The sequence below is a fragment of the Trachypithecus francoisi genome, unplaced genomic scaffold (genome assembly GCF_009764315.1).
Source record: "Trachypithecus francoisi isolate TF-2019V2 unplaced genomic scaffold, Tfra_2.0 Lachesis_group21, whole genome shotgun sequence".
Lineage (NCBI taxonomy): Eukaryota > Metazoa > Chordata > Mammalia > Primates > Cercopithecidae > Trachypithecus > Trachypithecus francoisi.
The window spans coordinates 4,942,464-4,956,003 of NW_022681467.1; the positions used below are offsets into that span (position 1 = coordinate 4,942,464).

The following is a 13,540-nucleotide window of genomic DNA, read 5'->3' on the forward strand; positions in this document are numbered from 1 at the left end:
CTTTCACCATCTTAAAGACAAAGTGCAGTCAACCACATTCTTGATGCTGAAAATACTTTTAACAAAAACTAGCTTTGTTTCTATATTAATACCTAAGAAGCTTCCAAGTCTTCACAAATAAGTATTTACAATTATGGACTTCTGAATAGTGAGCTTTAAAAAATGAGCCTGGGTTTGTTTTCAGGATCCAGCTCAATAATACTATTAGTACAGAAATTACCTGGCTGGGCGTAGTGGCTCATGCCTGTAACCCCAGTACTTTAGAAGGCCGAGGCAGGCGGATCACGAGGTCAGGAGTTTGAGACCAGCCTGACCAACATGGTGAAACCCCATCTCTACTAAATATACAAAAATTAGCCGGGCGTGGTGGTGCGCTTTGTAATCCCAGCTACTCATGAGGCTGAGGCAGGAGAATCGCTTGAACCCGGGAGGCGGAGGTTGCAGTGAGCCGAGATCACGCCATTGCACTCCAGCCTGGGCGACAGAGCAAGACTCCGTCTCAAAAAAAAAAAAAAAAAAAAATCACTATTTTTCTTAAATGATTAACTACAAATTCAGAGGAAAATATTCTTTTTGTACCTGGTAATAATATCTAAGAACCCAGCAAAGTCCTTCAACGTACGACTGCACAACTTTCCGACGGAATTTCTCATCAGCTGCATCCACATCAAATTTGTTCTTGTAGTACCGCTGCTTCCAGCCAGCTTCCCATAACCTAAAACCAGGCACAGCTCATGTATGCTGAATTAACACACCTTCAGTAACAGGCTGTCTACCAATTTATACCCCAAATCAATTTATATTTAATATCCAGGGGAAATGTGAAAGAGTTAAACAGTCATGCTAACACAGATTCATTTAATTACTTCTAAAAAGTCTAATTTCATAGGATTTATTATCAACTTAAAGACAGTTAAACACACCCCAATCACTGATTCTGGTAAGACCATTATAAAACCACATTTTAAAAATGTTATTGAAAAAGATATAGAACACGTTTGCTCAAATTTTACTACTACTTTACATGTTTCTTTGTACAATTCTAAAGCTACATGTTAAGATTCAAACATTGAAGATATTTTATATAGTTCAAGTTCCTTAGTTTGTTAAAATATATTTAAACCATACAAAGAAAGTCAACTAAATTACTTAAGACTCACACAGGTAACTTTTTTAAATGTAAAAAATAAATTTATAAAAGAATAATCTAGACATTAGGCAGAAATTATGTGTATACCTACTCTCTCTATCCTTGCTTGGGCCTTATCCCTCTTTCAGCTAAGAGCTGTTGATGGCTTAAGGAAAGGAGATAGAGATATATATAGAGAGACATACACATTCTATATCTCTATATATCTATGTATACATACACACACACAAACATGTATGTTATGGTAAAATCTAGAAGCAGGTCAATGAATCCACTAAATTATCATTCATCACTGAGAATACAATGTGACCAACCACATTTTCACCCAATGTATTTTTTTTTTTTTAAGAATCCATTTCTTATTCTCTAAGATTTAACATTTAAGGACAATGAAGAAGCCAAAGAACACTTTTAAAAACATCAGAACAGATCAAGAACATCAAGATGATTCTCCATTTAGGCCTCTTTTCCACGTGCCAGATTTCACATATTAATTGCAGTCATGTTTCAGAATATACCATATCAGTTTTAACTACCCCTCCCACAACACAAACGATTCATAGAATAACAATTAGAAATACCCTATCCATAAGGTGGATTATCACTATTTTACAGAAAATATTAATGAAAAAATGCTAAAAGCCCCAAGCATTTCTTGGTAGAGGCATTTTCACCCTTAATTATCATCTAGGATTAAACAATAAAATACTAAACAAATCAAGTTACCTATTAAACTAGTATTGATCATGATGGCTACATAGTAAACAAAACCAAAGACATGCTGTGAGAGGAAAATCCAAAGTACAGAAAGTAGAGGATAGAAACTAAAGATATACAGAGTAAGTAAATGTTCAATCACAAGTAGACATGGATTTGAAATCAAAGGATGTTAGAAAAATGCAGAACCACACATGACCCTTGCAAAGTTTCTAATCATAAACACAAATCACACACTTTCCATGTCCTGCAAAAGAAGCATGAGCTGTAGGTGACTACTGTCTTGTTTACCTTTGAAATAGATCGTTTTCCTAAATTCTTAATGAGCTACAATTATTGAGATTGTTGGCCTTTTGCACTTGGAGCCCACGGTTCAAATCTGGATTTAATTACATGAGAGGTTGTTAATCTTATTATATAATGATCTCAAACTTCAGGATGAATTAAAGAATCAGCTTCCTATTTTAAATTTGAAGTATACAGTTAAAGGGAAACTCCTCTCATGAAATATAATTGTGCATATGCAAGTTTGTAGTTTTTAAAAAACATACATATTGATCTCTTAACAGAATGATTTCTGCATATTTCATTTTGAGGAAGAACTCTTTCAATTGAGAAGACTAAGGCAACCTATATTAAGTGTCTAAGTATAACTGAACTTTCTAGGTTAAGCAGCTTGAAAATTTAATCAGTCTCCAAACAGCAACATTCAGATCACATAGTCAGAGCTAAACACCTCATGTCTAGCCGATCTTGTGCCTGGTCTCAGAGGGAAAAGTGGATTGGAGGACGAAAGCCTGCACGCATACTAATCTAGACACTTAGGTTTAACAGCTATAGCTTACACATCTCACTGGAATTTACTGACTATTCTAACTCTCCACATTAATTACTGATGGATAAAAAGATCACAGGCAAGCATCTGAAGGCACTGCTGCTCTAAGCTAAATAGCATTAATTAGACTGCATCTATTTCAGCAATTTGCTAACAAAGTGCTACCAAAAAATGGCTTCACCTGACGTTATCCTCTGGCTCAGGTTCACTGTCACTGTCTTCTGCTTTTCGCTTAATTCCTCCTATTGGAGACGGGGAGCCATCAGATGTGAAACTTGTATTAGGAGATATTGAAGGACTCTGCAGATAATGATGACATTACAGAAGAAGGATTTCATTATTCATTTTACATAAGAAGGTACATCCAACCATCACTACTTACCGTGTTTCAAGTAACATTTTTAAAGCTACTATGTAGAGATGGTAAATATATTTAGAAAGTACAGAGACTGATCTTGCTCCATTTCACTTCCCCTCAAAAGAAGTAATGTAATACCAAAACTTCCCATGCTTAAACTGAAATGAATTAACACTATTAGGGCCAAAAAAAAAAAATGTTTCTGAAGCAAAAAAAAAAAAGTTTTAATTTTATAGATTTTTAAAAATTATAGTACTCGAATTTTATTTTCCCTTGATGGTTCACACTCATTTGTGACAATCCATTGTAACAATTCCTGCTAGGAATTCACAATCATTTGCCACCTACCAAATGGCAAAGCTATGAGGGGAAAAAACATACATATATTTTATATATATGTATAGTTCTATGTTATATATAAGATGTATTACATATATAGCATATAATATACAATAAAATAGATGTAATAATATATCAAATAGTCAATGCTGGTGAGAATGCAGTTAAATGTTTACTTAAGTCTTCAACCTAGTACAACCACTCTGAAAAGCAAGTTTAACGAGACTGTGTTAGAAAACTTAAATTACTGGCCGGGCGCAGTGGCTCAAGCCTGTAATCCCAGCACTTTGGGAGGCCGAGACGGGTGGATCGCGAGGTCAGGAGTTCGAGACCATCCTGGCTAACACGGTGAAACCCCATCTCTACTAAAAATACAAAAAACTAGCCGGACGAGGTGGCAGGCGCCTGTAGTCCCAGCTACTCGGGAGGCTGAGGCAGGAGAATGGCGTGAACCCGGGAGGCGGAGCTCGCAGTGAGCTGAGATCCGGCCACTGCACTCCAGCCTGGGTGACAAGAGTGAGACTCCGTCTCAAAAAAAAAAAAAAAAAGAAAACTTAAATTACTTTATATGTTCTGTTTTAAAAGTCAATCTATAAATACAAACCTATTAGTCATCCTAGAAAAATGCAGATTTTATTAGTATCTCAAAGACTTAGCTGTCACTTTAAATTCAGTATTATCTTCCCATTGTACCTAACTCAATTAACATAATAGTTTAATTTTAATTAACATATTTTAATATAACCCTAACATATTTTAATATTTAATCTAAAAATTAAAAGATACTCTTCTGCAACTTTAGTTACTCAGGCTAAAGGACCACATCACCAAAAACATAAGGGGCAGAAACATTTCCAGTCAAATTTTTCTTCTGTTACTCACAGTGTATTAGCTATTTCAAGTAAATTGAATTTTTTTTAAACTGAGAGCACAGAAGGCCATTTAAATGATATAACAATTACAGTATCCACAGCATAAACACAGTTCATACCACGGGTCAAGAAAAGTTAACAAAATACGAAATCATATTTCACATAGAACTTAGAGCACTTCTCTTTTAAAAACATATAATGTCAATGTTATTAATGAAAAGGTACAGACAATACTGTCAAAAAAAAAAACCCCAATAAAAATAAATACAGGAAGGCACTGTTGTACTTGGAAAACAAGGCAGGTATTACTGTATTTTAGTTATACAGATCTGAGTCTGAAATACCAAATTCAACCTTTACTGGCTGTGTGGCCTTGAACAATTTATTACTTAACCTCTGTGGGCCTCATCTTAAAATGGGGATGATAATGTTCTGTTTCCTTACAAGTTATTGCAAGGATTAAAGGCATCAATACATGTGAAAGATAACTGGCATGCTGCCTACCTGGTACATGGTGGTTAATCATTCAGTAAGTAATCACCATTGTTTTTTCAACACTACACTAATCCATTTCGATTAAATTATGAGAGCGACATTCCCATTAATTGTCTACAGAGAAGTTGTGTAAAACGCAAACTTTAACAAAATTAATTATTGACTAACAAGATGTAAACTCTACCTTTAGAAAACAAAAATAATAATATACTTTCTAGAAAAAAATGCTGTTCACCATTTAATGCTAAATCTCCACTGCTCTGCCTCTACCAACAAAAATATTCCTTTCTCAACATAAGCAGATTCATATAAATTCAGATTTCTTCTTAAGCTGTTTTTTAATCAAATTAGATATAATGAAACCACACTGAAGAATGCTAAATATAAAACCACATGTATAAGGAAATGGAAGCTATTTAATAAAACACTAAGAATGTTAATCATCAGTAGACAAGTACTAGAGACTACAACCCAACAGCTCAGAAAAATAAAACAACAGAAATCTGTGACTTAAATGGCTCCCTTTAAATAAACTGGTAATTTGGCTTCAAAATTTCCTTAAATTTAGAACATTACATTCTAGGTGAAAATCCCACTCTGCAAAGATTCGAATTCCATACCTCCTCTATATAGAAATAATTGTGGCAAGGGGCGTTAATTAAGACAGAATCAAAGAAGCAACCTCATCACCAATCTCCCCATTACTACTCCTGTGGCAGATGTTATCGATCTACAGTCTGGTCCTGCAGCGTAATCCTACGAGCCTGAAGATAACACTGGAATCCTTCTTGAAGCAACCACAGCTGGCAAATTTTAAACCTGCCTGCCTCCCAAGGTCAAAAAGAAAAGTACTCTACCCCCAACAGGGCATATGACACCACCAGTCACTCTCAGTTCTGCTCTGCAGGTATGGTAGTCACTAAAATCTTGAATGATGGGCATCGGCTATTTCCGTTCCATATGATCATCAATAGGATAACTAACAGAATAACAAAAATTAAATATCCAAGCTTATTCAATTTCCTTGGAGATATCATAGCAACATAGTATGTTCCTTCCTCTACTGTTAGATCAGGGTCTGTTCCCTCAGCCCTGCTGCTGTCCCACTGGGTATTCTGAGAGCTCATGGTTTATTTCCACTACAATAGGAAGGTGGTGGACAAAGTACAGCCTTGCAGGATAGGTTGATTTGCTTCCGGAGTTTGGATTACCAAGTTCAAATATGTAAGAATACAAGGCAAATAAATGCATGCAGTTGCTGAGTTCACAAACAGGGAGCAACCAGAGTTTGAATAGTAAGGGCTACCTTAAGATATTTATTCAGATCTATTTCATGCTGAATTGGAGAGCCAGAGCTTACACCTAAGGAATACTATTTTGCAAAATGCTCACAACTGCCCACTGAACGAAAGGGGAAATAAGGGAATAAAACCCATCCTCCTCCTCTTGCCCCAGCTTTGAGACATATGGATGTCCCTTGACAAGCTTCTAGTACCATTCACCACCCTATTCTTTGGAGAAGGGGGAAGTAGCGTGTGGTTCATCTGCATCACAAAAACACTGCAGCCACTTGGCTTATTTTTGAGACAGGGTCTCACTCTGTCACCCAAACTGGAATTAGCTATCTCTTTATATTCGCATGTTATCAACAATCCTACATGCTTTTCTTTCACATCATTTGGATATTTTCATATTGATAAAGATGGACTTAACAGAACTAAAAATATCTCAAGGCAAAGCAATTAAGAAAAATTATAAAACAAAACTCCAGGCTGTGATAAATTTCACACACACATCCCCCTGCAAGAGGCATGTGATATTCACCCCTCTTAAATACCACATAAAAGTAAGCCACTTACAGAGTTATTCTGCATCCTCATTTCATAGGCTGCTTGTCTCGGATTACTGGCTACTTGAGAACCTGGTGAATTTCTTGAACCCAAGGCATGAGGAGTTAATATTCCACTAGGAGTGAAAGCTGGTTGATCTCTCTAACATAAATGGAAATGAATGCAGAAATTAAAATTAAATCACAACACAGATGACACAAAGAAGGCAATGGAATAAAGTCCAAACTGTAAGCACTTTACAAAACCCACTAAAAGACCAAATGATCTTCGTTTTAATTACAAGGTTGTCTACACTTTGATTTGATGGTAACTTATACCTTCCAAACGATAGCGTATAATACTTAATAACTCTGCCCTAAAGTACATATAATACATTGTCCTGAAACATAGAGAAAATCTTTCAAGTCTCATTATGCTAATCCACTGCTTTTTACAATTACAGAAAACATTCAAGACACAATTTCAGGCAAATAAAAACAATATAATTTAGGTTAAAAAAAAAGTTGAGTTTGGGTTATACTTAGGAAATACAACTTTTTAAATTTATTTATTTATTTTTGAGGCGGAGTCTCACTCTGTTGCGCAGCCGGGAGTGCAGTGATGCGATCTCAGCTCACTGTAACCTCTGCCTCCCAAATTCAAGCGATCCTCTCACCTCAGCCTCCCGAGTAGCTGGGATTACAGGTGCACATCACCACACCCGGCTAATTTTTGTGGAAATACAACTTTTATTTACCCTTCACCTTGCTAGAATTTAACTCTTTATTTCCAATTAATTAGATATAATTATAGCTAACATAGGTGATAATCTTGGCTGACTGATAAAAGATACTGACTAAAATAGTAATATATAAGTAGAAACCAAACAAGCCCCTCCCAATCTAAATGATTTTGAACCCACTGCAACAATAAATAACTCTACTTTTCTCCCTTCTTGTTTCCTGAAACTGCTTAATTCTAACAAAACGTAGTAAAAATCAGCCCTTAAACTCCACAAGCTTGAAAATCTAGTAGGGAAGATAAGAAAACAAGAACTAAAGAAGTTAAATGTCTATAAAGCATTATGCAATTAGGTAAGAAATCATGTATCAAGAGGTAGGAAGCACCAGAGTTAAAAGAAAGGATTGCTCAATCTGTACTATGAGCATAACCAAGAAGGGAGGCCTTGTAGAAAAGGTAAGATGTCAGTGAGCTGCGAAGTCAGAAATCCATTCAGATGTTACAAATGAACACAACACTCTTAGCAGGGACATAGTGTATTTAGCAGACAACAGGGGATATGCTGGACAGCTGGAATTCAACGAGATGACAGTGTGCTCTGAACACCAAACTAAGATAGAATTGGATTCTGAGGGGATTAAGGAGTCAGTGGTGCTTTTAGAGCAGAGAAACAAGTTTAGAGTGTTATGTTCTAGAAAGATTAACCTGACAAAGATGTAGAAACAAGAGTATAGTAACTTTCAAGGGGATACAAAAGATTGACCATTTTTACTTAAAAAACAATACTTGATTGCTGTAAACCATTCAAATAGCTAAATGCCACCCACCTCTCACCTCCCAAGTGTATCCCTTCAGACACCAGAGCCTAGAGGACCTTCTTTAAAATTGACACCAGTGTTCTTTCTACAGGTAAAAAGGCAATTGGGTGGACACTTACGTCCCTGACCAAGTCCTACTGGACAAAGAATAAAGCTACTGTAATGAACATCTTCCTCATAAATTGTAAAATTACGCTATTGCCAATCTCATGAAATAATTAAAACTCACCTTCATTCTCTTTCTTTTTTCTTTCTGTCGTCTTCTAAAACTGTCCTAAAAGTATAAAATCCACATATTCTGTCAAATAATTACACAAAAATGTCAGAGTTAAGCATTACCAGGAATGATTTGGGAGACAACTTAAGTTTTAAAGGACGACACCAGAAATCTAGGTATATGATTAAACCAGGCAACAAGACTATATGTTCAAAACGCTGCTTATCAGAACTTAACAATAGAAGACTGAATTTAGATACAATTTAATTGTTCTTGGTAATTCTGTTCAGAAAGCTTTTGAATCATTTCAGGAAAATGCAAAGCCATTACAAAGACCCTTGGTTTTATCCTGGAGCAAACAGGCTGTCAATATGGAGAAGACACAAGTAAGTTTAAAAAAAAAAAAAAAACTCAACAATTCTTAAGGTTTAGTTGAATGTAGTTAATAACTAAGGTATCCATTTTTTAAAAAATCAGCAAGAAATTTAATTAGACTCTGTTACCTAAAAAGGGCTCTTACTCTGTTAGCATGCATGGCACAATAGAGAAAAGAGAGAAGTGGGACTCTATGCAAATATTATCCCCCACCCCGGCCAGATTCCATCAATCCAATGAAAAAAAGGAAAGAAATTCAGATGTATGCACAGCTTACTACTCTGGGCCAATTTAATTCACAGGCGAGGGTCTAGCCCACGTTGATTCTTTCCCCCTACTCATTTCCAAATTGCAGCCATGGTTTCAACTGGACAGAATTTTGTGTTCACCTTGTTCCCTACTAACCCTGGGTCATTTGTGGGCCTCCCATGCCCATGCCCAAGTTTCCCTGAGTATCAAGGAACTGAAATGACAGCTAGGGTGGCCACAGCTGCTGTTGTAGCCTGAAACGGGTCAGTGGATCCTATACTGACGGTCATCCTAGTAGGTACACTTCCAAGTCAGTCCTACCAACTGCAATATAAGGCCTTAAGGAAATTGGAAATTGGTGCTTTCTGCCAGGCAAAAAGCTGAATGCTGGATACTTAAGTCTCCTGCTCTGAAGTGGAGCCCAGGAGATCAACTACCCTAAAATCTCCTCTGATGTAGAAACCACTGATTTATTTAATCAAGCTTCTGTCCCATCTTCAATGAAACTTCTCATGTGTAGGTCACCAATGATCCGCAGACTATGAAATCCATTAGTAAAACTTCAGTCCTTATCTGACCAGGATTCTTTCCTCCTTGGATCACAGTCTTCACTTGGCTTCCAGGAAGCTACACTCACCTGATCTCCTTCCCTCTTGCTATGTCTTACCTCCTCAACTCCCCAACTTCTTAACCCATTTATGCTGGAGGCTGCAAGTTTTTTGTGTGAAAAATCAGACCTTGGGGATGACCTTGAGCAGTAGGATATAAATAACTCCCACAAGCTTATCATTCCAATAATGTAATACTGGGCACAAATGGGTTAATGTTGGTGCTCCCCTGGGCCAAGTACCTCCACTTCTCTCCTCCCATGGGAGTCATCACCTGGTCTCATGGCTTTAAACACCATCTACATGCTGATGGCTCCCCAACCAGGGCCTCTTCATACTTAGCATCTCCATTTGGCTATCTCAAACTTCACATGTCTGAAATAGAATCCCCACCCCACCTTTGCACCTCCCAGTCTTTTCATGAGGGTTGCTCAAAACATCTTTCAGTCTTGTCACCTTTCCTTCTCTTACACTCTATATTGAATCCATTTGCCAATCCCACTGGTTCTACCTTCAAAATATGTTCATAATCCAACTGCCTCTGATCATCTCCACTGCTACCATCCAGGCTCCCTTAGATTACTGTAAAAAAGGTTCCTCACTGGGCTGGGCTCACCGCTTTGACCTTTCCCTCCACACAGTACTTCCAACATGGCAGCTAAAGTGATCCTTTTATAGTATGTGTCAAATCTTGTCACTTTTCTACTCAAAACCTTACACTGATGCACAATGAAGTTAAAAGTCCTATGATGACCTGTTGGGTCCTACCAGACTGGGCTCTCCATCTCCCTTCTGACTTCATCTCCTACTGCTCTTCCTTTGCCTCCTCTGCTCCTTCCACAGTGGCTGCTTGGTGTTCCGTGAAATCCTGAGTATGCTCCCGCCCCAGGGCCTTGGCACTGGTGATTCCCTCTGTCTGTAAAGTGCTTCCTGCAAACATCTGCACGGTGTGCTCCCTCACATCCTTTACATCTTTAATCAAGGTCAGCTGTCAGTGAGGCCTTCTCTCGCCACTTTTTCTAGAATTGTAATGCCCAACCTCTCCCTTCCCAGATGCTTCCTCGCCTGCTTTAGTTTTCTTTGTGGCACTTATTCTCTAACATTTAATGAGGTTTACTTAGTTATTGTGTTTATCTTTCAGCTTACCCAAGAGAATGTAAACTCCATGAGGGCAGGGATTTCTGTCTGCTTTTTTGTTTTTTGCTGTATCACTAGCACTCAGAACACTGTCTGGCACATGGTAAATACTTAAGTATTTGCTTAATAAATGAACAACATTCCCAAGATAAAAGGCAAACATCAAAGCTCATATAATAAAAAGCAACACATTTCTTGCCTAAATGCTCAACTTTAATAAGCAATTTATTTTTCCTTTGGAGACAAGAGTATCGCTCTGTCGCCCTGGCTGGAGTGCAGTGGCATGATACCAGCTCACTGCAGCCTCCATCTCCTGGGTTCAAGCAATTCTCCTGCCTCAGCCTCCCAAGCAGCTGGGATTACAGGTGCCTACCACCAAGCCCATTTTAAATTTTTGTATTTTTAGTAGAGATGGGGTTTCACCAAGTTGGCCAGGCTGGTCTCAAACACCTAACTCCAGGTGATCTGCCCTCCTCAGCCTCCCAAAGTGCTAGGATTAGAGGCATGAGCCACCATGCTTAGCCAATAACTAATATTAATTTATTCCTTTTCTACCATTTGTTCTGCTGGTCTGTTAAATGCCTATCTCTAAGGGTGGTAGTCACACACAAACAGAAGACCACCTGGGTGGACCTCATGGATCTCTCCCTTTTTTGTGCTATGAACTCCTTTGGAAATCTGTCAAATGCCAGGGACACACTTCCCGGAAAAATACATACATCTGGAAACTTTCCTACTGCATTTTTGAGGGTTTCCCCTGGTGTCCAATCATGCTGAAGGACATTTCATGACTTCAGGGACACCAACAAAGATCCAAAGCTTTAAAATGCCCTCTCCTGCCAGGTCAGCTGAAAAATAGTATTAATTAAATCTGTAACACTACAGTATCTACCAAATCCCATACTTCCTCCTCTAATGCCAACTTATGGTGCAGAGTCTGCTAACGAGAAAGTAGAAGGCTAATGTAACTTGAGGTTTTCAAACCAAGTGGTACAAAGCATGTAGCAGCAGATCAAGGGATGCCACTCTAATTGTTGAAAAAGTAGTTAAAAATGTCTGTTGCAGCTGTCATCTGATCATCCCGACAAAGCTAGTTCTGTAATTTGAATTCTATATGCAAAAAAACTCTTGACATCACATAAAAACATTACCAAGTACTGAAGGCTTTTGGAAAGAATGCTTACAGTCAACTCACTATGTTACATAAAATGATGGCCAAAGTTCTAAAAATAAGAGATCACTAGCTACAGTATACAAAGTTGATGAAAACAGAAAATATGATTCAATGACACATTTTAATGTGTTGGGAGATCGTGAAGCAATGTAGCAGTAATGTATGTCGTTATCTGCTTAAAATAGCCATGTGACTTTTATAAAACCAGTTTCTGAAAGGATTTCCTTACTGTTTCTAAGAAGCTATTATCTGCTTATTTTGACCACTGCTGGTCTCCCTTGCTACACCCTGCAATCACCCTCCAACCACTTTGCCTCCAGGTTGCTGCCCCTCCAATCCTATCAGCTCACCAGGGGCTCCCAAACCCTGTCCACAGACAAAGTGCCTGTCCATCTCACTGTGACCCCTTGAGCATGACTTCTCATCTCTTCAGGAATTTCCTTCTACCTCTCTAGAACTGGCTCCTCTTTCTCCTTAAATGTCCATGGTTCCCTAGACTGCTGTTAAGGGTACTTTTACTCCACACAAGCTCCCAGGGTCACACTCATAGTTTCAAGTACCTTCCATTAGTTAATGGTTCTCAAATCTCTTTTCAAGACTTCTGCCCTGAGTTTTACACACATTTAACAACTGCTTAATGGACTTTTCTCCTCTCAGGTGTCCTATAGCCCGTCTCATTAAACATCTCCAAAATGAAACTCAATTTCTACTTTGTCCCCACCCCAACCCATTCCACCCCTAGTGCTTGCTATCTTAGTAAATGGCACCAGCAAAATCCTAACTGCCCAAGCCAGAACCTGGACTTTTCATGTAAGCACTCATCCATAATAAGCAATCAATTTTCAAATGCTTTGTTACTTTATTTCCTTCTTGTGTTTCAATTTCTTACTTCAGAGATGCAGCTCTCCACAGATTCTACATTCTCCCAACCCTCTGCCCTGGCTGATATAATCCAACCCACACTCCCTACACTATCAATTCTTCTTGACCTGTCTTCCTGCCTTCAAAACATGACAGTCACTAGTTTGATCCCAGTAGTCTTCCAGCCTTGGTACCGGCATTTCAAATCCTATTGATTAGAAATGTGTTTGGATTTATATTCAGATTATGAAGACAGAAAAAAACATTACAATGCAACTCAAACAGGATACAATACACAGTTTTACAGAGGAAGCAGCACAACCTTTATAAAATAATCAAAGCACTGACCACTGACGATTACATTAGTCTTGACACACCATAATGATATAAAAACACACTCAAAGAGATTAAAAGTAATCACAGGATCATCATAGCCTATTAGAGACAGGAGCAATTTTAGCTACTGCAATAGAAACACTTTACCTCATCATCCTTTCTCTTTTTAAAAATGCTATCCTCAACTTCACCAACTGCTAACATGATCATCTGTACTCTTTGCAGATTGACATAACCACTTTCTGTAAGGTAACCCTGTAAGTGATAAAATATATGTAAAATGATCTTCTTATAAAAGCAAATACTTCTGTTTTGAAATCATTCAAGAATGAACTTACCCCAGTTTTGTGTACCACATTTTTGTATATGTTAACCAAACGGTCAATTGCATTTTCCCTGTCAGCAAGAGATAAACATTATACATTAGGA

At 37.9% G+C, this 13,540-nt stretch overlaps 1 protein-coding gene across 1 annotated transcript in view; it reads right to left on the minus strand.

Moving 5' to 3' along the window:
- The window catches only part of XRN2 (5'-3' exoribonuclease 2), an 89,912-nt gene that overhangs the window by 44,803 nt on the left and 31,569 nt on the right, over nt 1-13,540 (minus strand). The window contains exons 12-17 of the mRNA XM_033185450.1: nt 13,450-13,507; nt 13,259-13,366; nt 8,384-8,428; nt 6,626-6,757; nt 2,884-3,002; nt 580-715 (exon numbers count right to left, since the gene is read on the minus strand). Coding sequence (XP_033041341.1) covers nt 580-715; nt 2,884-3,002; nt 6,626-6,757; nt 8,384-8,428; nt 13,259-13,366; nt 13,450-13,507 — 598 coding nt within the window. The remainder of the gene's footprint in view (nt 1-579; nt 716-2,883; nt 3,003-6,625; nt 6,758-8,383; nt 8,429-13,258; nt 13,367-13,449; nt 13,508-13,540) is intronic.